The sequence below is a fragment of the Perna viridis genome, chromosome 12, assembly GCF_037379345.1.
Source record: "Perna viridis isolate PV_CMFRI_1.1 ecotype Kerala chromosome 12, ASM3737934v1, whole genome shotgun sequence".
Classification (NCBI taxonomy): Eukaryota; Metazoa; Mollusca; class Bivalvia; order Mytilida; family Mytilidae; genus Perna; species Perna viridis.
In genome coordinates, this window is record NC_142456.1 from 1,806,909 (window position 1) to 1,833,973 (window position 27,065).

The 27,065-nt window shown below is 33.1% G+C and overlaps 1 protein-coding gene across 1 annotated transcript; it reads left to right on the plus strand.

The window, feature by feature from the left end:
- The first annotated feature begins 6,472 nt into the window (after nt 1-6,472).
- Nucleotides 6,473-10,185, plus strand: LOC148600726 (uncharacterized). The gene is made up of 5 exons (XM_088556275.1): nt 6,473-6,791; nt 7,379-7,574; nt 8,210-8,313; nt 8,834-8,911; nt 10,154-10,185. Exons 1-5 carry the CDS (start codon nt 6,692-6,694, stop codon nt 10,183-10,185), a joined length of 510 nt encoding a protein of 169 aa, XP_088412401.1. The 5' UTR covers nt 6,473-6,691.
- The last annotated feature ends 16,880 nt before the right edge of the window (nt 10,186-27,065 follow it).

Consider the following 27,065-nt stretch of genomic DNA (forward strand, 5'->3'; position numbering starts at 1 on the left):
AGAAAGAGGTATCCATAAACAATCAGAGTTCAATAAAAGAAAAGTTTCTTTAAATTTCACATATATCTAATCTTCGTTCGAAACATAAACATAAACATTTGCCAAAATACAGTTAACCCAATTAATTAGTTTTTAAATTCCGAAACAAGTAATTTTAAATCATCTGTATTAATCAATCCCTTATGCAAGCCTTAATTCTTTAAGTACAAAGATATTATTAAAATTATGGCACAGTTACGCTTAACTCGGTCACTGACTTATCTAGGTCGTAATTGTCGTCATTCTTTTTTTTTTTTCTTTTTTATCAAGTTTGCATCACTCAACTTGTCAATTCAGAATGAAGAGTGATTAGACCTATCCATTAAGTTATCAAAATCTATTCCCAATTCTCAAAAGAAAAATGAATTAATTTAGCTGAAGATATCATTAATGCCATCATTTGAATTATCAAAGCACTTTAATCTGAATTTATTTCGAAAGAATGACTAGTGGGATTAATCAGGTAATGAAATTGCTCTATCTTGTTTTTCTAACCTAGTTAAAAATAATGTTTTTTGTTAAGTACTCGAAAGCTAAATTTTGTATCACAATAGATTTGATACATCCTAAATAAGGCTACATATTTTTATTTTTGTAATTAAGTTGTTTTATGGGTCTGTAGTGTGAAATGTTTAATTATTCATTCATATCTGCCTGCTCTTAGGAGATAATCAACGTTGGAAATCCAGTAGATTATATTGTATTTGAGTGTCATTTACAGAGTTATCTCCCTTAAAATTGGAAATATACAGTGCATTCTATATAACATTTATATTTTTATCTCCTATTAACATGGGTTGTATGAAAAACCACATGTTACTCTCTGTTTACTATGACATTTTAAACAAAATATCAAAAATAAAAATATGTAGGCTTCTCAACCATGAATCACATTTTGCATGATTCTTAGGTGGAGTGCTACTTAAAACAACGCCAACATAATTCCTTGCAAGTTCTGTTCTTATTTCTACTCGTCGTTATCTATTGATCAAATATTCACATTTTATTCACTTTTCTTTGTTTTTACCTTCAGTGCAATCTACTTAAATCAGCCTCCTCTTCATGTACTTCGTACAGCGAAAAAAAAATAGAAAAACGTGTAAAAGGAATAACAAAAAAAAAAGCCAAAAAGCAAATAATGATAAATTTTAAACTATATAAATTTCAACGATGCATTGTGTGCATGTTTTCATTATTGATAAAATCGCAAATATTGCACAATGATTTGACTCAAAATTGACGTCGATTGCACAGAACATTTTGTCATCTGAATATATGATTATGAAAATTAATCTTCGCACATGTACTAGCACCAAGTATTCACTAATTAGGGAAAAGAGAACATTGGTATGAAGGTCATTTATTAATTTCTAGAGGTTTTACAAAATGTTTGATGATTCCTTTCAATGTCCCGAATAAAAAGCTTACTTCATAAAGTTCAAGATCAAAAACGAGATTCTGACAGAATTGTACTCTGCAAGATTCATTCCCATTGTTGACTTTTTTCTTTAATATTTTCAATTCGTATATGTGCTAAGTTGACATCTTGACATTATAAGATATATTCGAAAACAGCCAAGTAATGGATATTTTATGTCTATTTCTTTCTTCGTTTCATCATCCCGCTGCTGTGCCCTTTCTTGTGACGTTAGGTTATTGTCGACGTCATAAGCAGGATATTTGAATTTGAATCTTCAAATTCTACCTTGGCAAAATAAAGGGAAGGCCTTGGCACTCAAGGTACGAAAATCCATTTAGCTCATTTTCTAAGACTAAAAAAAAATGCGTTAACAGCGAAGCGAAATAATGCGAAACTGTCGCGAAATTACGCGAATTTTACGCGAATTAACGCGAAACGTTTGTCTTGTTTGTAAGAAAACATTTGATTTGTGCGCCATCGACCCAAAGTAGTACTCCTTTCAGTGCCATAGGGCTGATCATCGGCCCAAAGTAGTACTCCTTTCAGTGCCACTGGGCCGATCATCGACCCAAAGAAGTACTTCTTTCAGTGCCAGAGGGCAGGTACACTGGCCCCGTCAAAAACTTGTTTCCTTGTCTTCACAGCATCAAGGTCTTTGTGACGACGGAACGTGATATTGAGAGGCAAAACGGGGAGGATCCATAAAAACGTTTTGATAGTCTGTCAGTCGAACATTTTACGGTAAAATGTTATCTTCATGAAATGCTTGTATACCCTTTATGGCTAGTTATAGAGTTAATGAATTCAATTAACGGGGTACATGCATTCATTTAAATATATGATCCTTTGCTAACATGAACCTCATTTTCCCAATTAATTGTTTGTCTTTTAAGATTGCAGTTGAGTCGTTATTTGATTTATATCAGTAGCTAGACATATATGTTTGATTTTTTGAAAAAAAAAAAAAAATTTCCTTGGTTTATTTATTAATTTTTGTTGTCTATTAATACTTTTCTACGGAACCGAAGGCCACGCGTCTAGTCCTAATCTCTTCATTAAAAAAAGCTGCAGGCGTTGTTTTTCTCTAGGCAAGCCAAACTCATACAGGAAGCTGTTATCGGAGATCAACCAAAATCACTTACAACGCATGTCCAATTTTTATAAAGCAACACCAAATTTTGAAACAAACCCATCCATTGAGAGCCGAGATAATCGTACGGGATGATGGACGGATAAGGTGGTTTCTACAATTTCGTTGAGTGAGATTTTAAATTTAAAAATAACACAAATGAATACACAGATACACACTCTTTTTAAACTTGAATTTTCGGTTTATTATCTTGATTTTTTTTATTAAAAAGAGTGGCCAATATAGGATTCCATACACATATCATAATTTGATAAGATTAACAACGTACGTAAATTCTATATCTAAAAACAAGACACAAGTAAAGTGGTAGCAATAGAAATGAGAAGGTTTTTAACTAATGTGTATTGATATTTGTCAAACTTAGTCGCCTCTATCCCAATAATCACACTTTTGGTGAAAACAAAAATGTTACGCCCGAAATAAGGCACAATCTGTGTTGTATTTGTCCTTATATTAAATGGATTGGAATTTTTATCGAATTTTATCCCATCAAAATTTGATTTTTTTTTATTTGTCAAAAGCTTGTGAATGTTTGTACGATGCAGTACAATTATGGTATGGATGCCGGCAAAAGGTAGATCTTTCGATGAAAATGCTCGTATATTTTAAAACGCATAGGTGAAACTCATCCTAAACCTTTCATTGAATGAAAAGACAATTGGATGAGAACTAAAATATTTGTTTTATATGTATCGGGTGTATTGTATTGTTCTTGAAATCATATTTCTCTGATACTACTCGCTACTTTTTTTATGTTTTTTTTTTCGAAAAAAATATCACATGTACATGTACAATACAAGTTATAATTCTATTACAAATGTAGGTAAAGTGAGGTAGCATCAATTCTTTTCATTTCTTTACGTTCATATTTTGTACTTGGTTTTTAATGTTTAATATTTAGCTTACATGTAGCTGCCCTGTCAAAATTTTCAGACTTCCTATGAAGGAAAAAGCTATTTTAATAAAAATAGTAATGGGAAACAAGTGTGTGATATTCATTCCACCATCTTGACTCCTCTTATCGGAGGCAGAATTGCAATGTCATACAATCGTTGCACGACGAAACGTCATAGAACTACAGCTCGGAAAACATTTTTGAAATGACAATCTTTTAGAGAAAACTTTGGCACTCAAAGGGTTAATTCGTTTTATTAATTTTTTGTTTGGTATCATTCTCTACTGCATATTTCGACCTGAAGGTCAAGATATTAGTCAGATTAAAGTGTGTTTGTATTGTCTGTTAGTTATCGCTCTTTGGGATAGATTTGCAAAAGATATGCAAACACAATAGTTCTTGTCAAATTTTCAAATAAATGCACGCACCATTATACTTTAGTGTCATCATGAATTACAAAATGTCTGTACATGAATTAGTGGATTAAACGAATATAAAACATTGCTCATCCTATATAAACGCATATGTGCAGGTTTAATAGGCGAATGCCACATAACACGATTAATAGTAACAGATGGTTATCAATGTCCCAAATAGTAGGATGAAATATTTTCTCTTTCTGTACTAACGCATTTTTATGAAACATGTAATAATTACAAAGTACTCGGGTTAAACGATGACATTCCATGAAAGCGATATCGGACGTTTACGGGAAGTCATATACATATATGTTAAATGTTAGAAATTTGACCAATTCAAGAAAGATTTCCTGAAAGTAGGAGTAGATGTGAAAAAAAAAGCTGAGCAATTAATGTTCAGGTAACCACATCTGGGAAAAAGGGCAATATATATATATATATATATATATATATATATATATATATGGGTCTGAAAAATTCCCTCAGACTTTAGAACTGTCAAATTTGCAATGTATATATATAGCCAAGCTGGCCGAGTGGTCTAGGGCGTTGGACTTTTTGAACTTTGTGCAGGCGGTGTTGCCATAGATGTCACAGCGGTACGAGTTCGAGTCCCGCGGAGGTAACGACCAAAATTTATGGACAACCTCAACATTTTCAAAGGTCTTACTACTGACTACCTATCTACTCATAATTTTATATGAAAACTAAGTTTTTTTCAAATCAGAATAATTTGAAAAATATTTCTCAGATAAGGAAATAATATATTTCTTTTGTGAATATAAAATCAGATTTACTGATATAAAAAAATCGTATTTTATACCAGAAATCCGCTTCCTTATATCTGAAATTATATTTATTCATATCAATAAAACCTTTTTTCTTAAATATAATGTCATGTGCATAAAGTTAAGTAAACGCCATCATATTGTAATGTTTTGCATGTGCATCGAGAAACACATATACAATGTATACAGAAGCACATATACAATGTATAAAGAAGCACACATATAATGTATAAAGAAGTACACATATAATGTATAAAGAAGTACACATATAAATAATCAACACGTATTAGATTATTCCATAATTGTTGATCTATTCAAAATGTGAGTTTTCAAGGAAAGAGTAATCAAGGGAACGAAGGTTATAGCAGTAATCAAACGAATGTAATCCAGGGACAAAGACCAGACATGAAAAACAGACATACACAACCAAGAATATAGAATAACTAAAATCATACAAAGTAACAAAAACAAATGAGCAACTCGTACTCCACTAAAACCTGGGAGAATGGATCAGGTGCACCGGTAGGGTAAGCGTCCTTTGCTTTTCTAGAAACACTTTTGTAGTGACGACTTCAATCTTGTAGCAACATAACCCTCTTCCAGAAGCCTATTTGTTAGAATTCTAGCGCGATACAAAAAGTCTGCGTTGTTTCGGAAAGCTCTGGCATAACGTATGAGTTGTGATATGAACACTCCATACGCAGGTGCTGAAGAGATGTTGCCACAGATGAAAGGAAAATTAACAATTTTGAATGAAAAGTCATCACGTTTGTCGTAAAGTTTGGTCAATAGTTTTCCTTTACCATCGATTTCTAAGTGTAGGTCAAGATATGAGGCTGACTTCATAGTGTCTGTAGTATCCAAAATTAGGATTGTTTAAAGATAACACGTCATCTATATAGCGGAAACTGAGATTAAAGGATCTAGCTAAACGATATTCTTTCTTTCGGATCAGATTAGTTATAAAGTCAGCCTCATAAGAGTGACGGAATAGATCAGCAAATAGTGGAGCACAATTAGTTCCCATTGGAATGCCGACCGCTTGTTGAAAAACGCGTTCAAAATGAACAAATATGTTATCGATTAAAAATTCCAGTATTTTGTAAACATCTTCTTCTATATAATTGGAAGATGATTTGGAATTATTTCTTACAAAGTATGAGGAATCTACCAAGAACTATATATTTGTATCTAGGTGTATCATCTTTTTTTTCGAAAAACAACGATGTATAATGTTTTTAAGTCGGGATTTTAACTGAGTATTTGGAATAGAAGTGTACAGTGTTGACAAATCATAGGTTTTAATGTTATTATATTCTGATTATAGTCTGGAATTAATTGTCTCCAAAAGATCTTTCGAATTCTTGCGTAGTCCTCCACGGCATCTGTAAGAACTTTAAAGTTATAATTCCAATTTATGGAGTGCGGTTCATGGTACTTGGGACCTTTAGAAAGGATATTACAAAGAGATTCGTTTTTGATGATGGACAAATCTCCCATAACGACGTGACTGGAAGGACGACATTTGAATGGAGAGTTTTTGCAAGAACAGTTAGCCTTGAAGTCCTCAATCTCGAGGTTCTGCAATAGCCTTTTAGAAAATGTTCCACTAATTGTAAAGAGGGTAACTTCTGTTATAAACATAATATGTCATTTATCGTATTCGCTGTGGTGCTAAATGCTTAATCTATAATACTGCAGATATTTACTCTGTATAATACTCTGAAAGGCCTTGGTTGATTCGGACAGATTATTTCCATGTCACATCAAGATGTTACGTTTTCTTTGTAGTAAGGTTAATTTTTTTTTTTTGGTTTTTTGTTTTAAATGATAACATTATATGTTAGATACATATTTACGAATAAATTACCATTTTGACGTTGATCAAGCTGAAGTATATATTGCATTCAATTTCATTTTACGTATTAAACAGTTACTTATATAAATCTTAGCAATATTAGTTATAGCAGGCAATAGAAGATGAAGATGTTTAACAGTATAATATTTATTATGGCTGTTTTTATAACTATGTTGAATCCAGCCATGGCTCACCAAAGATACAGATACTATAAGACAAGAGGTATAGTAAGAACTTTCACAATCTGATCTTTCATAATTCAGACTGACGTAAAATATATTAGCTGCTACATATCCCAAATGGTCCTCAAAAATATATGTACTTTTATGATATTCTAAATCAATCATTTATATGTATGTATATGGTACATTATATTACATAAATATACGATCTCTTTGGATTTAGCGAAGGAATGTGTTTATTAATGACACTATCATGTACTTTCTGTGATGAAAGTTATCGTTTTCAAGGTAAAAGGTTATACAGGCTAAACATATTTGCTTATTAATACTATTTATTTCGACAATGCAAAACATATAAGTACGGCGATGAAAAACCAAAAAAGGGTTACAAGAATTTGAGATAATATGTGTACTAGCAGATCTGTAAAACCTACTAGCATGTTCGGTAATTTGTTATCTATTCAAAAAGATATAACATAAAATTACATTATTTGTTTATATTAGTTATTGTTTGTTTGTTTGTTTTTGTTTGTTTTGTTGTTGTTGGTGGTGCATTGGAAGTTAGTTTGACTGTGATTGGTCATTTGTACAGATAATTATTCCTTTTTGACATAAATATCTTTTTAGCGCCTGTTAATTATAAAGGGTTTTGTGCGTTTCCCTGTCATCACCAGGACCGTACATACTTCCCCATGTTAGATAACAATGGTAACCGTGGAACACGTAGTCGAGCTGACCCAACTGTTGCAACTATACGTAATGACGGAGAGGTTCAGATAGTTTTGGAATGTTTTGCTCGATCTGGCCCCTTCTTCGTAGAAAGGTAAAATAAAAGATTAAAGTAACATATGTTTAGACAACTTAAAGAAAGATTATTAGAAGATGATTGTCTTTTTGCATTTTAATGCTTTTATTTTAATAGATGACGCTTACACTACTGGTGCACCTGGTCCATGCTCCCAGTTTTTAGCGGTGTCCGAGTTGCTCATTTACTTTTGTTACTTTGTATGTATGATTTTAGTTACTTTATGTTCTTTGTTGTGTATGTCTGTTTTCCATGTCTAGTCTTTGTCCCTGGATTACATTCTTTTGATTACCGCTATAACCTTGGTTCCCTTGATTACTTTTTCAGTTCAAAACATTCTCAGATGTATAAAAATTATTAACACCATCACTGAAAGGTAAAGTTATCTACATGTACATCTTTATGTTATGTTAGGTTGGTTATTGGCTTAACTTCAATCGTAATTTATCCAATAGTAAATAGGATAAGGCATCGGTTGTCCATGATTTAAGCAGAAATTGCGGTGCATCCATTACTGATCGAAACTATGTGAACGGTTTAAGTACGGTATGAAGAATGCAAAAAACAAAACGAAAGCACCCTTGAGAAAAAAACAAAACAAAACTGTCGATCATTGCTTATGTCAATAAACTTTACTTAATTTTGACTTTAAGGGCTGATATCAAAGGGAGCACAACACATGCTCGATACAGATGCACAAAAGAAGTCCCAACGTATAGAAATGGGGATTTTCTTTTTTTCTACAAAACAGACTGGAGTAAGTTAAAATTTAACATAATTTTAAAATCAAAATATAATTTAGAAAACCTAAATACTTAAACTTTTATACAAGAACACAACATAGCCTGATATCTGATATGGAAGAAATACATCTACAATCATTATCCATTTTTTAAAAGGGGGAGGGGTATATTCAAATAAATAAGTGACGTAGATCTAACCAAACGCTTAATAATGGACACTACGCTTAGTGTTATTGATTGACTACGTTTGGACTGTCGTTTATGTACAATAAATGCAGCGTACATGTGTATGTATGACAAAATTTAAAGTGTATTTTTTTTCTTTTATAAGTTTCACAAGTAAGCTGTGAGGTGTTCCCCATATGAACATGGATCGTTAATCCAAACGGTCATACCAGATTTATACAACCCTTTATGCGCGCACACACACACACACACACATACACACACCAAAGAAACGCAAACTCAAAAATAAAAAAAAACACGAAAGAACCACACTTTGCCTAAAATTAATGCTTTTAGATCAATTTACAGAGGTATTTCCCAACTATCCATCGATATGTGACGTTTGTACTGGAGAGGGATTCCCTGATCAAATTCTGATATTGGCAGGTATTGTTATCATAAGCTTCATGTGTCTTAAATAATGCAGCCATTACAAGACAATGCAATTGTTAAAATATATTTATCTTGGCCCTGAGGTTATTATTTTCCAAACTAATACCAAAATGAATTACATTTATTTCATATTGACCTTAAGTTAAATATTTTATTATGTTGCTACAAGATTGAGGTCATCACTTCAGAATTTTTATGGTTTCATAATCGTTTTATAAACTCGTGGATAGTTATGGTGTATCAATGATAGCCAGTTCTTGCAACATATCATAGTTTTTCTTTCTTCTTTCGTCTACCTCTTTTATGATCAACACGGCGGGTGTTTCGTTACATTGTATTTATTTGCACCATGAAAACTGATGTGTTCATGATGCCATAGTTCTCCTTTCCTCCTTCGTCTACCTCGGACTTGATTTTTATGATTAACACGGCGGGTGTTTCGTTACGTTGTATTCATTTGCACCATGAAAACTGATTTGTTCATGGTGCCTTAGTTCTCCTTTCCTCTTTCGTCTACCTCGGACTTGATTTTTATGATCAACACGGCGGGTGTTTCGTTACGTTGTATTCATTTGCACCATGAAAACTGATTTGTTCATGGTGCCATAGTTCTTCTTTCCTCTTCCGTCTACCCTGGACACCTTTTCATGAGCAACTCGGTGGATGTTTCTAGAAAAGCAGAGGACTCTTACCCTACCGGTGCACCTGATCCATGCTTCCAGTTTTCAGTGGAATCCGAATTACGTATATTATTTGTACGCATAATTTTGGTTATTGTATGTTCTTTGTTGTGTGTCTGTTTTCCATGTCTGATCTTTGTCATTGGAATGAGTTTCCTTGATTTCGGCTAGAATCTTGGTTCCTTTGATTATTCTTTTACATCGATTTTTATAAGAAAATTAATGTAAAAAGCTTGCTCATTCATATTAACCTACCGGTGTCGGGCACCAATATTTATATTTAAGTATTTTCTGAATGTTGAACGATTATATATTGACTACCCATAAGTGAGCTTTATTGGTAAGCATGTTTGTATGTCATACCGATTAAGTATGGGTTGGTACTGTATATATTAGTTTATCACGACTGGTTTTTAGAGATATAAACGACAAAAGTATAGAAATAAGTCATTACCAATGTATTTGTTTATTTTTGAATTTCCTTCGGCAAATTATTACCTTCAAAATCATATTAATTAACTTACGTAACTGCAGATACATTTGTTTTGTATTTCAGATGTTAAATATCTACGTATGTATAATTTCTGAATAATTTCCTCATCCAAGCTGTTCCTTTAAACAAAAATTGAAATTATTGATTTTCCTTGATGAAACATTTTATGACGCATTTTAAAGATGAATGTTTGTGAAACATAAGGTGTGATACATTTCCTTCCGTTGGGGTTACTTCTCTCTTTGATATATTCAATATATGCATTCTCGTTATATGATTATTGGTTATGCGCAACTTTTTTTAGTTTTTTTTTAGAATTATTTGAAAATTAGAAAATATGAGATACTCTCCATGTACAACAATAAATGGATTCAGCAAAAAAAAAAGGAAAAAATTAAGAGAACAACAACGACATACCAAACATGTATTTGTCTGTTAGTGCAAACAGTTCTTTCCTTAAACAATAGTTAAAACCCTTCTGTTTGTTGCATTAATATATGCTGAATAATTCACCAACTCATAAAGAATTTCATTATTGGCAATTACTGATCCTTTTAATGATATAAATTGTGCCATGTGTTTTGTAGGTAAACGAGTCAGTGAGTACATGCAGTATAATAAACGGGGAATGATCTCCATAACTAAGTTTATTATTATATTTCATTTTCGATTTTAGTTCAAACAAAAATATGTTGATGTTTGTATTTACAAACATGTTGTAGCTATCTTAAAACTACTATGTGCATGTATTTGTTAAATAATTTATTCACAAATTAATGAAAGTAAAATTTTTCTTTGGGTCAGCCTTTTTTATACAATGAGGCTAAATACAGGCCAGTTTACATACCAGTCATTAACTATATAGGTAAACACGCACCTTTATTGAACATATTTGCTACACTTTGACAGTATCCAATACTAAAATCAAAACTTTAAAATGTTTAAAATAAATTGAAACCTGTAGAGTTCTGATATGTCAATTACTATATCTTGAAAGTTAATATTTCAGACAAAGAGAAAAGTAAGTGTTATATTTAACAGATAACTATTTGTATTTGAAACTTTGCGGACGTCCATCTGTAGTTTTACTGTCGCAAATTGAATTAACTTAACGACCCGTAGCGGAGCTAGGTAAACTGATATTTGTGATGGTGAAACTACAGATGGACCTACGCAAAAATTTTAAATACAAAACAGTTATCTTTCTCATAATAAAATCATTCTACATGAGGTGAAAAGCGTCAAATCTCATCATCCATTCAAATAGGGTCATCGTTTATCCAAATTGACCACTCTACCCAATCCTACCGAAAAAGAAAGTTAAGGTGTTGTCATCTTGATTCATGTTGGGAACGATGCCAGGTTCCTCGCACGTTAAAGAACCCTGCTGTGGTATTCGATAGGAGTAGGAACCTTTGCGCTCCGCCACAGGAGGCTAAATTGCCCGACCTTACCCATGCCCCTTTTTCCAGTGGCAATCAAAATTTGTCGACCCTATTATCCTTGTGACCCATCCTTGTTTTTCATTTCATGTTCATTTTATCATCCATTTCATGTTCATTGTCTGAATATAGCTGAAATATTGCTGCTCGGACATTAAACCCCAACAAACAAACAAACATAGGGAATATGCCAAATAGGTAGTACAAAATTCGTTTCATAACAACAATACTCTTCAAAATCTTCACTATATCTGTCAATTTGTAAGTCAATCAATTCATGCAATTTCATTCAAATTATATGGAACGTAATATTCATACATGCATGATTTGCGAATCCGGCTCTGACAGGTATATTGTGAATTGTACGCTTGAGTCGAGCAAATGAAATGCCTTGTTATATATAATTGCAGCAGAATTACACTTTCCATATTTAGTTTTACTTTGAGGTCCAATTTATAAAACAAGTGGAAGATCTATTTTACGTTGCGTAATGATAAAAGTACTTGCGAAGTTGTCTTAACCATTGATCTGATATAATAAGCTTGATTCTTATTTTTCAATTGTTCATATAAATAATGGTGTTTTTCCACAATTTCAGTCGCAAGGAAAGCGCCAGGTATGTTTACGAGTTTTGATAGGGACTAAAGTAAGAATGCTAAGATGTAAAAAGGATGTAGGAATATAAACTCGAGTGGTTGTATATGAGAAATTTACATTCAGTTGTATAACGAATACGTCAATTCACTCCAGTTCTTCGTCGAAAACTTTCGATAGTCACAGAAAGAGAAAGAAGAATGATGCAATTGAATAACTTAATAAGTCCTAAAACCATAATAAAAATTATAATTAACTTTATATTAACGGCTGTTATTTCACGAAATGTACATCATAGCTTTTGTGCAACTTACTAATTGAGAAAGTAGATGCGTTTATGGAGTGAATTTTGAAATACTAGATGCCATTTTTAATGCAGTGCATACGACTTTGGGCAAGGGGGGTTGTAAAGCAATTTCCATTAAGTTCAGTTATTAGCCTGAAAAACAACACTGAAATTCGGACATGACGAACGGAAGCATTAAGGGATGAGTAGACCGACAGCAAAATCAAATCATTTTCCCTGTCGCATATTCTAGACTTCTATGAAAAGAAAGGTGAATATCTGAAGCCCAATTGCATCACAGTAATATAATTGAAATGTTTCAGTGGTTTAGAATTATAAAAACAACATACAATGTACGTACTTTCAACTTCTGAAACAATGACACTATTGTCAAGACTTAAATTAAGGACTTTACAAAAATATGGAGAATTTCTTTTAGTCTAAGCATAAAGTATGATAATGAAAAGCCATAACTATTGTCCGTAATTCTGCAGGTATAATATTTCTTCAAGTTACATTTAGCTACTGACTGTAGTGCTCGATTAAAATTGGTTGTTGCTAAATCCAACTTAGTACATTAAAAGGTGTTCTAGTATATGTAGGTATACATACATACAGGTTTTGAAAGGTTATTAGCCTGAACACTATTTATAAATTGTACCGGTTAAGGGTTGACTTTTTAAAAAATAAATTTAACTCCATGAGTATATATTTAAAAAAAACATATAATGCATGTACATCGATAAATGTTGAAAAGTTACTATTTAGATGATAGTGTTGTTGGAATTGCCTTGTTGAAAGAAAAAAAAATCGAAATCAAGTACTGCCCCTCACTCCCCAAATATGTTGTCGACAGAAATTTTGTTTATGGCCTTTGTATTTAATGAATGCTATAGAAATGGTGACAACGACAAACGCCAACAAATATGAAAAATTGCAATTATGATAATTTTTATCAAAACATACTTAATAGCTTACCAAAAATTCATTATGTTTCGAATATAAAAGGGCGATAATCAAAAGCTGTCAATTTGTTTATTTTATGTCGATTAAAGTAGTCACAAAAGTGCAAAGGGATAGGCATCGGATAATATCTCATATACCTGCATCAAAATTTACATGTATGATCATTTTGCAGGACTTGGATGTAATTTACCGCAGGTGTGCCCGGTGATAACCAAACATCAGCGACAGTGTCTCTGTAACGAAGTTGGATCAGCTGATGATGGATTTTGCTGCCATTAAACATAATTGTAAATTCATAGAACTCTTAGCAAATTAAAGTCTACTTTAATGTAGTTGTTTTATTTTTTATATAATTTTTCATTTATTTATTTACGGGCCTTCTCCAATCAATCCTTTTAAATAAGAAACAAAAGTGAAGGTTCCTTTAGGTTCTTGATAGTCAGGAAATAACGATGTATTACTCATGAATAAAATCAGCCTTAAAACTGTCTACGTGTAAGCTATTGCAAGTATCATTCAACGGGGAAATGGTTAACTATACTCAGGAACATGACCTACATTGTACCTAGCAACTACTTGGTGTATGGGACTTGTAACGACTTGAACGTACCAATCAACATACTAGAAATTTGCTATAAGATGGTTAAACAATATGTTTCAAGTTAATAAGTCGTATAAATTATGAGAAATACAGAAGAATAAAAGCAGTATTATTACTCCAACTTGAGGAGTGCAACAAAGTTTGCTGGGTTGATGTTCAAAGGGGGATAACTTACTATTCCACCGCCATTCCATTGTTACTCTGAACTAACTTGATTGTTTGCATCCTCTGACACTGTGAAACGGACGTACTGTCCTCAATTGACCATAAACTATATGTGCTCACATTGTCAATTTGTGTGTTTTTTTAACTGAGTGTGATTCGTTTTTGTTTATATTTACCTGACTCGTAAAGATTCAAGCATTTAATAATACATAAAAAAGAAACTTTTAGTTATTGAAATGATTACATTCGAACAAAGCACCATTCTATACCTCTCCCTTTACTACACGCCCTTTACGAAATAAGTCTTGACTCTCCTGTTTCTGAAACTACCTTTCCTTTTATCTGTGGCAACATCCCGTCAGCACCTGCATGAGCAATTTTCATATCACAACTCATACGTTATGTCAGAGTTTTCGGTAACTGACTTTTTTTGTATCGCACTAGAATTTTTACAATAAATCTTCTCGAACAGGGTAATACTGCTACAAGATTGAAGTCATCACTTCAGAAGTTTTACGGTAGTCATCATGAGCTCGCGGATCGTTACAGTGTATCCTTCTGCGCCATGACAACTGATTTTTGTCAACGTATTATAGTTTTCGTTTCCTCTTTTGTCTACCCCGTACTTGGCTTCTTATGAGCAACTCGGCGGGTGTTTCTAGAAAGGCATCGAATGCTAACCCTACCGGTGCACCAGGTCCATACTCCCATGTTTTAGTGGAGTCCGAGTCGCCCATTTGACTTTTGTTATTTTATATGTATTGTTTTTGTTATTTTATTTTCTTTATTGTGTGCGTCTTTTTTCCTTATCTGGTCTTTGTCCCTGGATTTCATTCGTTTGATTTCCGGTAGAAAATTGGTTCCCGCGATGACTCTTTTACCAGGAAATATACAAATCTTGAATTATGTTTTTATTGGCTTTAATGTTGACTCTCATGTTAAACAATTAAATGTTAATTAACTCTATACAAAGGTACTCTATTCATTGTTTGTGGCGTTCAGTAGTTCCTTCACAAAGTTCGAGATTAACAAACCACGTTAATTTGTTAATGTGCCATGTGGACGTCATTTCTGATTATCTTTGCATTTGCACGAAGATCTAGGCCTTGTTTGTGGGTTTGACCATCGTTGAAGACCGAATGGTGACATGTAGAAGTTAAACCTGACCTTTCAACCTGGAAGTCAGAACCAATTAGAATACTAGGTCCCTAGCTGACAAAATATCAATCGGCGAATTATCAATACTTCAAGAATAATCAAGGGAACCAAGGTTATAGCGGTAATCAAAAGAATGTAATCCAGGGACAAAGACCAGAATTGGAAAACAGACATACACAACAAAGAACATAAAGTAACTAAAATCATACATACAAAGTAACTAAAGCAAATGAGCAACTCGGACTCCACTAAAAACTGGGAGCATGGACCAGGTGCACCGGTAGGGTAAGCGCCCTCTGCTTTTCTAGGAACACCCGCCGAGTTGCTCATAAAAAGTCAAGTCCGGGGTAGATAAACGAGGAAAGGTAAACTATGACCCGTTGAATAAATCAGTTTTCATGATGCTGATGGATACATCATAACGATCCACGAGTTCATGATGACGACCATAAAACTTCTGTAGTGATGACTATCCCCGTGCAGGTCCGGGTGTTAAAAGAATAGGCCTGCAGCAGCGCTAAGCTTGTCATATAAGGCGACTAAATAGTGCTCAGAGACCTAGCCGGGGGCTAGGCGCTCTGCCCACAGAGCAACTGGGATGTGTGCCCTAGGTGGTGGAATGGGGTACCCCTGGCGTGTTACATCCTGGGGTTGTCAAGCTATAATACCTGACCGCAAACCATAGTGGTGCACCGTGTTGGGAAAGATGCCACGTTCCTCGCACGTTAAAGAACCCTGCTGTGGTATTCGATAGGAGTAGGAACCTTTGCGCTCCGCCACAGGAGGATAAATTGCCCGACCTTACCCATTCCCCTTTTTCTAATGGGAATCAAAATTTGTCGACCCTATTATCCTTGTGACCCATTCTTTTTTTTTTTATTTCATGTCCATTTTATCATCCATTTCATGTTCATTGTCTGAATATAGCTGAAATATTGCTGCTCGGACGTTAAACCCCAAAAAACAAACAAACAAAACTTCAATCTTGTAGCAACATAACCCTGTTCAGGAAGCCTATTTGTTAGAGTTCTAGCGCGATACAAAAAGTATGCGTAGTTTCGGCAAGCTCTGGCATAACGTATGAATTGTGATATGAACACTCCATACACAGGAATGTAAACGTATACATGGATAGAAAGAAATTTCACAAAACACGAAAACGAAACAGTTTTTTTTTCCAATGCCGAGAACAGGCGCTGTATGATACAGGCAAGCAACGAATATAAACATACGCTCGATAAACCTTCTGTTGACCATCAGCAGAAATCTGCTAATGATCTAAGAAATATTTCTAAAAAAAAACAAAGCTTTATGGAAAATCTTAAATGGTCGTGGAAAAAAGGAATGATGAAAAAAAAACGAAGTAGCTTTACAAGCATTATATGATTTTAAACAGCTAAATGAAAGCTATTTAGAGCAAGATGGTTTCGAACCACAGTTTGATTTTGTTTTTTATGGCCTTTTAACGGAAGATGAAATAAAGAAAATAGCTGTCTCAAATTTACAAATATCAGAATCCCGCTTGATCTGCGATTGAAGCTATTTGATTCACTTGAAACACTTAGTTTATTATATGCCGCTGAGGTTTGAAAACAAAACATTGTTAAACTGCACCTCCAATTTTGTAAGAGAATTATAAAAGTACGCAACAGTAAACCATTTTTTTGGTAGGAAGATTTCTTGTAGAATTTATTGTAAAACAGAAAATGATTCTAGAATTAATTGATGAATAATAATAAACAATTGTCATAAATGTTGTATGATCTTAATTTAAGATTATATTTAATACAATACATTACTTGTTAGTTGTTGTATATAAAAGTAAATAAAACTCAGTAAGAATAATTTCAAAGTGTACCAACTACTCAAAAGAAAAAAAAAACACAAAGCTTAATGTAAAATGTATGATGTATTTATAAGGTAAATGAATAGTCACGTGCATAATACCTTGAGATCTTTGGGGTACCATACACAAATGCAATGAAAACTGAAAATATGTATATGTAGAACGGTACTTTTTGTTATTTTAGGCGGTTCTTTTGTTTACCCCACTTAAGTTCATATTTCCAGATACGACGTTGTTATTGGACAAATTGTGCCAAATTGCCTTTAATTTATTAATTCCAGAATTTGATATTATTCTACTTGTACAAAATACATGCTGCTTTGGAAAATATTTATGTATATTTATACGATTTTTGTTTTGCCTTAAATAGATACACATTAACAGTTTTGTTATGACTTTACTCTCAAAAGTTTCACTATTGTCGCCTATGGAAAAGAAATAGTACCGCTTTACCAATTGTATATTGCGGAGAATTTAAATTACAACGGCAGATCAATATTTAAGGTTCCGCTAAATAAAAAAAAATCAACAACTGAAAGTTCAATATTTTATTATTGTATTCCAATAAATATAATTATATTATATTATATATCAAACTGATCCTCTCATTTAGCACAAGTTTTGTAAGCCAATTAAAAACATTTTTCATTAACTGTAATCCTTGAATCTTGCATATAAATGTGCCAGTCTGTTTAGCAAATTTGAAAATAAACTCAAAGAAATTGCTTTGCAGGGTGCAGCTTGATACGACTGCAGAGGTTGAGCCATGAACATATAGGGCAAGTAAGACACCATTTAACCAGACACAGCTATGATTTTTTTAATGATTATAAACATGTATTGGCCACAGGATAAAAAAATTGACTAGAACCAAAGTGATCACTTTTTCGCCATTATTCCAAAATGGTTCCAGTAAAGACGTGTAAATAGCAATCCCAAACTTCCTGAGCATATATGGAACCTTGTGGTACAATTTCATAGTAACACATCCCTTTCACTAGAGTTATTGACCAGAAATCATAAGACATGTACTGTTTTCTCATGACCCATTTGTGACCCCTTCTTCTTACTGGGCTCAAGTCACAACCACAAAAATCAATCCCAGTCTGTTTTTTTGTGGTCTGATGATAAACTTATAGAAAATGTATGAGATCCAGTCACTTCTTTTCAAATTACTACAAGTACGTAAGGAAAATGCTTGTTTCAGGTCCATTAGGCCCCAATTTCTACAAGATTCAAGTCCAAAAATCTATCCCACTCTTCCATGGTTGTTACATTGTATATCACCTCGTAATACAATTTCAAAGAAATCCATTCACTTATAGTCAAGAGAGGCTAGGATCAAACTGTTTTTCTGTTTTGAGAAAATTTAGGTTCACATGTAGGTCATGCCTTTTTTGTCTTCGGCGCAGCACCAGAACATTTGTTTTAAATAATACAAGAAATATTATGGCATCATCAAGGCCTGTTCCGGCTTGACATTTCATATTTGATCCCAGCCCTCCCTATATGTTTTGTATGTAATACATGACAACATTTAAGAAAATGCCCTCCATCCATTTTGTGTCCATCCAACAAATACCACAAAGAATCATAGAAATACTTTTTATTCGTTTACTAGTTAAATTATATACATATTTACGACTAAAACCTTAACAATTCAGTTTTGAAAATAAATTGTTTAAATGAAGTAAATTAGTTGCCCCAAACACCGTGGTAAATATGGCCGATGATGGGGCATGAAACCATTTGAACATTTAAATGGTCGAGAGTTGTTGCATTGTTGCAACTGATTGCGTTGACAACCTGACAAAAAGTTTAAATCGAAGTCAATTGTAAATAAAAACTAGATGAATACCTGCATATACTCACCGATTTTAAATTATCAAACATATTTTGTCTCTGTGTTTGCATCCTTGGCTTCACCGAATAGCGACTCACACATAACCAGATGTTATACGGCGTTAAATAAAGCAACTGCAAAATGTTGAACAATGTAGTATAAAATACACGTAGTATTAAGGAATATGATAATCTTTTTTTCATTTTAGAGCATGTTCAAATTTTAGAAGGAGAATCTTAACTTCAATGTAAAATTAAAAATACTTAACAAAACATTTCAGAGAGGAGGGATACATCTATTTTCTATTCGGACAGATCTAGTTTTGCAGGATGCAAACAGCAGGTTCTGATGAAAATGACTATCATCATAAATACTTTTTAGTTACAGTAATGCAAATATATCTTTTGGGTGAAATTTTGTTGGAACAGGCAAATTGGCTCAGTATCACCCGAGATTTAAGATTATTTTTACACTGCCAAACAAGATTTCAAAAATGGTGGCTTCTGCCATGCAGACTTCAAAGTGAAAGTAACCATGAGACGCGTGATATACAGAAATTCGTTACATGTAAGTGGTAACTTGTACTAGTTAAAGGTGTGATGAATTAATGTTACCCATTTGGTATCATTTTAAGGTGTACTGCAGTGAACCTACTATGTTTTTTTATTCTCAAAATAACGACAATTGTTTTCATAATTACACCATTTTCAATTGGTGGCACATACAAATAACATTGTAAATATACAGATAGTAACAAAATTAACTTCTTGGCCAAGTTTTTTTTATTGGGTAATAACGATGAAATTAACAACTGACATTTGCCCTTAGCGGAACCTTAAAGTATACCGATTGGTGGGTGTTTCTTTACAAGTAAATAAATTTATCTTTTACCTCAAATTGAAAATACTTAAATTACTCAACATTACCGAAAAATTCATAAAATGAATGATTTACTCATGCAAAAGGTTGATGCAACATGATATATATGTATATATATATACACATTCGGGGTTATTTGAAAATGTAGGCAAATAAACATTTTTGCACAATGTTAATTTGCACAATATGTAATAAAACTACATAACAAATTTTCGAATATTATATCAACTTAATTCAGTTTGTATCTCGCTTGACCATATCAATAAAAAGTGAGGTAAGTTAAAATAGTCAAAGCAGATTTGTTTTACATCTTAAAATTACATTTCCAAAAAAAAAAAACAGTTCTTGGCATAGACCATACTACATTCTGAATCCCCATGGTGGATGTTTTCTCCCTGTCACATCCAGCTATGTAATTTTCTTGAATGGATTCTTGTGGACTTTAAGAATGCAGCACATAGACGGTAGATCACAATCATCGTCTTTGGTAGAGTCTAATAGAAGATAGCACAGATTTATGTTTTCCAGCATCTCAAAAATGTTGTTTGGGGATTTATCTGCTGTTTTGACAACATATTTTTCATGTGTAGCAGACAATATTTCTGTTAAATCGGGGTCTTATATAGTATTGACACTCATTGAAACACTCTTCCGGTACGTCTAGTGGAGTGTCAAATGTGTTTTCGTACTGTTGAGCGGTTGTCTAAAATTGTAAAATCGATATGATCCGAGTCACAGTCAAACATTTTAAATGAATAACTGCATGGAATTTTATTGAATCAATATTCAAATTATATTTACCTTCTATTGACAATTAAAAAAAATGAGATAAAGAGAATTCAAATATATGTTTCAAAGTGATGATTAAAGGAATCAGAGTATTGGTAAATTCCACGTTTATAATATATATACATGATGAACAATAATTATATTTTGGGAGAGAAAACTAAACGATTACAAGTTGGGCGTACATAAGTATGGGGAAATCTTCCCATTCTATGGTATATGGGCGGGGGGATTGGGGAATGGGGATTTTGAATGGGGAAATAAGTTTAAGAATATTCATAGATATGAAAAATGTATCAAATTTAATTGAAAATAATAGCTAAAATTTTGAAGAAATCAAAAATATAAAATTTAATATGATTAAATAAATATCTGAAGAAACATACAATGCGGATTCTATGGTGGGGAGGAGTGGAGATTTTTCTATTCGGAATTGAAAATTCTCAAAGGGGAATGGAGAGATGGTAATTGGTGTACGTGGGACGTTTATACCATTTAAGAGCTCTATATTGACAAAATCCTTGATTTTAGGAACTTATATGACTATTAATGAGTACATTAACTGATGATCGTATTGATATTGGATCGTTAAAGGGGTAAGTTTAGCTCAGTGAAGTCATTGTACAGGTTCACTGACTTGTATTTGGCGAATGTACCCGTCCCGTGCAGGTCCGGGTGTCAAAAGAATAGGCCTGCAAGCAGCGCTAAGCTTGTCGTAAAAGGCGACTAAATATTGCTCAGAAACCTAGCCGGGACTAGGCGCTCTGCCCACAGAGCAACTGGGATGTGTACCCCAGGTGGTGGAATGGGGTACCCCTGGCATGTTACATGCTGGGGTTTTCAGGCTATAATACGGAAAACCTGACCGCAAACCATAGTGGTGCACAGTGTTGGGAAAGATGCCACGTTCCTCGCACGTTAAAGAACCCTGCTGTGGTATTCGATAGGAGTAGGAATCTTTGCGCTCCGCCACAGGAGGCTAAATTGCCCGACCTCACCCATCCCCCTTTTTCTAGTGGCAATCAAAATTTGTCGACCCTGTTGTCCTTGTGACCCATCATTTTTTTATCATTTCATGTTCATTTTATCATCCATTTCATGTTCATTGTCTGAATATAGCTGAAATATTGCTGCTCGGACGTTAAACCCCAACAAACAAACAAACAAACAAAGCGGAAATTAGAAACTCGACAATAATGTAACATCGTTAGTGGTTTTGCACGCCTACCCACCAGAAAGTACTTGGTAGCAGCACAAGAACAGTAAATTACGATGATTAAGAAATCATCTGACTTTCTACAGTTCTGAGCTTTCTAAAGTGTTTTTTATAATCAATTTATAAGTTTATTTTGAAGATCCCAAATAAAATGAAAACAAGTTTTCCTTTGCGCAGTGCTTAGCAATCAAACCAAGGCAGCGACCATGAAACAGACTCACCACTATATATTTAGTCAAAATATGTATATTTTTCGTCCTGTAATGACTTTTAGATAACTAGAAGAAATCAATTTTGATAGCTATAAGGACACAACTTGTTCATTGTTTTATGCGGCACAACACAGACACGACGATGTGGGTAAATTTTATACCTCGAGATCTTTACTGTAAACTGCAGTAACTCGTTCGTGGTTTATCTTCATATTCGTATTAAAGAACCCAACACACAAAAAAACATGACTAATCTTAATATTTTCGTAGCAGAATGATGCAAAATATATAGAGTTAGCCCAAGATCTTCAAAACATGAAATCACCCTAGAAAAATATCATTTTTGTTTCCTTGTTTATATTTTTTTTATCTGAATAATCTCAAACTTAGAGGAAAGGCTATATAATGAATGAATTCAGGACTATTTTGTTACCTTTTGCTGGGAAAATAACTCTAATTTAGTTTGTTAACTCTATTATAATTGGTAATAACAAGAAAATATCCACTCCTATATAATATGATACCAAATGCAAAAAAAAAGAAAGACATACGATATCGGTTCTGTTCAATCAGTTGCGTGTTTTTTTGCAAAAGTAATCAATTAGATATTGAAATATTTCACTATCAAACTCACTACGTTGTCTATGATTCTTTGGAAATTGTTATGTTGATTGTTTTGCAAGAGTAATCAAGGGAACCAAGGTTATAGCGGTAATCAAATGAATGTTATCCAGGGACAAAGACCAGACATGGAAAACAGACATACACAACAAAGAATGTAAAGTAATTAAAATCATACATACAAAGTAAAACAAGCAAATGAACAACTCGGACTCCACTAAAAACTGGGAGCATGGACCAGGTGCATCGGTAGGGTAAGCATCCTCTGATTTTCTGGAAACAACCGCCGAGTTGCTCATAAAAAGTCAAGTCTGGGGTAGACAAACGAGGAAAGGGAAACTATGACCCGTTGAATAAATCAGTTTTCATGGTGCAGATGGATACACCATAATGATCCACGAGTTCATGATGACGACCATAAAACTTCTGTAGTGATTATTTCAATCTTGTAGCAACATATAGAAAAATTAATTGTTTTTAATGGAATTTATATTGGTTTTTTTAAATCAATTGAAATATTGACATAAAAGAAATTTATGACATAGGGTAAAATTTGTTAAATTGTTCATCAAAGTTCTAGTAAGAAAACTTTTTATTCATTTTAAAAGTATGTAGCGACATTATCAACACTCTAAATAACATATAAAAATATTAGTGTTACCTCTCATTACATACTTAGAACACAACAAATGACTTTATATAACCTCGAATACTTCATTTGAAAAAAAAAATGTTTTGTAACTAAAACTCAAGTTCTATGGTACTAAATTTGTCTACATGATGATAATTCATGACAACATTTTGGACAAGAGGTCTGCTATTAGTTATGTACATTTACGTTAACAATACTTGGGAGAAAGTTAGGTGACAACATAATTAAATGCTTAACTTATGACGTTCCCGAAATTGAGAAGACTTTGTCAGAACTTCACAACATTGTCGTCGTCCAACCAGGAGACACAGCTCTTAATAACTTCACGTATGTATGCAAAATACAAAAGTATATTTTTTTATATAGAAAAGGAGAACAGAATAGTAACTGTACTATCGTTCTTTTGTATCACATTAGGGGATGAAAATGTGGATCTCTCTAACAAATAGGCTTCTTGAAGAGGGTTAGATTGCTACAAGATTGAAGTAATCACTACAGAAGTTTATGGTCGTCATCATGAACTAGTGGATCGTTACGGTGTATCCATCTGCGCCATGAAAACTGATTTGTTCAACGTGTCATAGTTTTCCTTTCCTCTTTCTTCTACCCGGACTTGACCCATGCTCACAGTTTTTAGTGGAGTCTGATATGCTTATTTGCTTTTGATTTTTTGTGTTTTTTTTTTTGTTACCTAATGTTTTTTGTTGTGCATGTCTGTTTAGTCTTTGACCCAGGATTTCCTTCTTTTGATTTACGATAGAACCATTGTTCCCTTTATTACTCCTAGCCATATATTCAGATTATCTGTATTGTCTTAATGCTTCGATCATTTTGTACTGGTATTTGGTTCTTTGAATACACATTTTATCATTCAAATTTTCGGCAGTTTCATGGATGTTTAACGAACTTGCTATTGTAAGCTGAAACCTTTTTGCCACCACGGGAGAGTACAATTGCTAAAACAGATTTTTTTTACATGATTACATTACAGAATACCTGGAATAGATGAAGTTCATCTTTTTTTTTTTTACATTAATATGTAATCTTTTTTCTAGTGTTATTATTAGCTTTGACAGATATAAATCATGATATTTAATGCTTCGTTTGTATCAATATCATTTTGTACACGCATTGTTTTCGGTTCATAAGTGAATGGTACTTTCCGAAAGCGCTTACTAAAACAATACGGCAGAGGGTCTTTTTTCTGTATTAATTAAATAGCGAGAATGCTTTTACTTCATATGATTGTTACAGTTAAAATAAATGTTTAGGACTGTTGAACACTAAAGTATGTATAGACTTCTTTTGTGGCAGTAACAGAAATTTTGTTTCTGTTAGATTGGTGTAGGGTGTTCGTGTGGTAGCACGAAAGCCATATTACCATCTTACCACAACTACAACGAGGTCACAGACATCTCAACGACAGTATCAGAACAGTGCACTACCTCTTCCATCAAATTAACCACTTCAGTTTGTACAATGCTTAGGCGGTTTTATGATACTATTGGTAAATATTTACTTTGCTTAAGCATTCCTATTAAGCAACTGGTAAATACACATTTATTTATGTTTACAAATGTCTAATTAAATAATTTCAAGTGTGTTTTTCGCATGTGCTAGGCATTAGTTGAAAGAGGGGAACATAAATATGAAGAACGGTATATATTTGATAAATTTTTAAAGGATCTTGATAATTCAATATCTTATATTACAACGTATGAAGGTCAAAACATTGGTTCAAAATACACATACAATCGTATTTACATAGTGTTCTCACGGTCACTTTTTAATGATATGTTGATGCAACTACATTAGTTTATCATATATAGGAACCCGTCAGGTACTATATGCAATTAGATAATTAATGCAAAGTGAGAATTTGCTTTCTAATGAACGTATAACCTGTGAAATGTAGACGATTGTTAAAATGTTAGATAATGCTCAGTTTAGTATTGACAATGAACTATCGATTTGATTCAGTAACTTCCGAAGGTAAATTCTTACTTTGTTTTTCTTTCCTCGTTTGTCTACCCCGAACTTCACTTTTTATGAGCAATTCGACGGGTGTTTCTCGAAAAGCAGAGGACGCTTACCCTACCGGTGCACCTGGTCCATGCTCCCAGTTTTTAGTGGAGTCCAAGTTGCTCATTTACTTTTGTTACTTTGTATGTATGATTTTAGTAGACTTCATGTTCTTTGTTGTGTATATTTGTTTTTCATGTCTTGTCTTTGTCCCTGGATTACATTAATCTGATTACCGCTATAACCTTGGTTCCTTTGATTACTCTTTCCTACAATATTGAAATGCGATTTTTTATGGTTCAAAATTTACAAAGTCAAAACTCATTTTTTAGAAACACATACGAGATCGGAAAAAGACCATCATGTGTAGACAATATAGAGAACATAGCTCAACGTGTTGCTATTAAAATACGGACATGTTCACATTCAAATTCTTTGATAGAAAAAGAACGTGAATACGAAAATCAAATCCAATGAATACAATGAATTAATCATACCTGGCGATATGAAACTTAGCTTTTTATCTAAAATAAGTATTCTTTTGAATAGCAATTCAACAACTTTCTGATAATGTACTCCACATTCGTATTGAATTATTTTAAAACTATAGTTATAAGACTACAATATCGAATTCATGTAAAAATAACAAAAATATACTATTTGAATATTACAGTTACCCGTCATATGTTTATTGTACTATTTCTATCTGTTGTAATAGGCCATAACTACTAACTGTATGAGTTTTCTATCTGTTACCATAGATACTAGCTGTATGAGTTTTTTATCTGTTGTAATAGGCCATAACTACTAAAAGTATTGTATGATGTTGTGTTTGTGACTTGCGAAAGAGTAATCAAGGGAAACAAGGTTATAGCGGTAATCAAAAGAATGTAATCCAAGGACAAAGATCCGACATGGAAAAATACACAACAGAGTAACTAACAATATACATACAAAGCAACAAAAGCAAATGAGCAACTCGGACTCCAGTAAAAACTGGGAGCATGGACCAGGTGCACCGGTAGGGTAAGCGTCCTATGCTTTTCTAGAAACACCCACCTAGTTACTCATAAAAAAGTTTTATACTTTTCTTGTATTGAGCAATTCAAACAATTTTCAGTAGTAAAACTTTTTCTATTTTTAAACAATTTTCTATTTTGTTATATATGATTTAGCAACTCACGCCTGAAACCATCGTATACTAAAAACAATAATTGTTCACGGATGCTTTGATATGGTTTTTTGCTTTCGTTTTACCTGAGGCGGAACATTTTATGAGTGGTTGACAATTCTATAATTTTAAATATTTCATTGATCTAAATCAAATGAACTGGACAACAGGCTATGCCTATACATATCCTGTCAAATTAAAAATTGAAAATACAAGCAAAAAATCATAACTAAATCCTTTAACGCAGAATACGATAACCCTGTAGGTGAACATAGGGCATTCACCAACCAAATACGGTAAATTCCCTAAACATCTACATAACTGTGAGATCCCCAACCGATAAAGTTAATTTCCTGCAGTAACAAAAGACGAGGACCATAGGAAAAAAGTATATATGAAAATAGAAAAAAAGGTCAATATATCTTGATTTCTTTCAGGATATAGATATGAATTTAATTTTCAAGAATGCATCAGGAAACGTGTCAACTATAGAGCATTTTACAACACATGTTACT

Coding starts and splice junctions, on each gene's coding strand:
- LOC148600726 (XM_088556275.1), top strand. CDS start 6,692: ATGAAGATGTTTAACAGTATAATATTTATTATGGCTGTTTTTATAACT. Junction 6,792..7,378: donor CAGATACTATAAGACAAGAG/GTATAGTAAGAA, acceptor ATATCTTTTTAG/CGCCTGTTAATTATAAAGGG. Junction 8,314..8,833: donor TTTCTACAAAACAGACTGGA/GTAAGTTAAAAT, acceptor ATCAATTTACAG/AGGTATTTCCCAACTATCCA.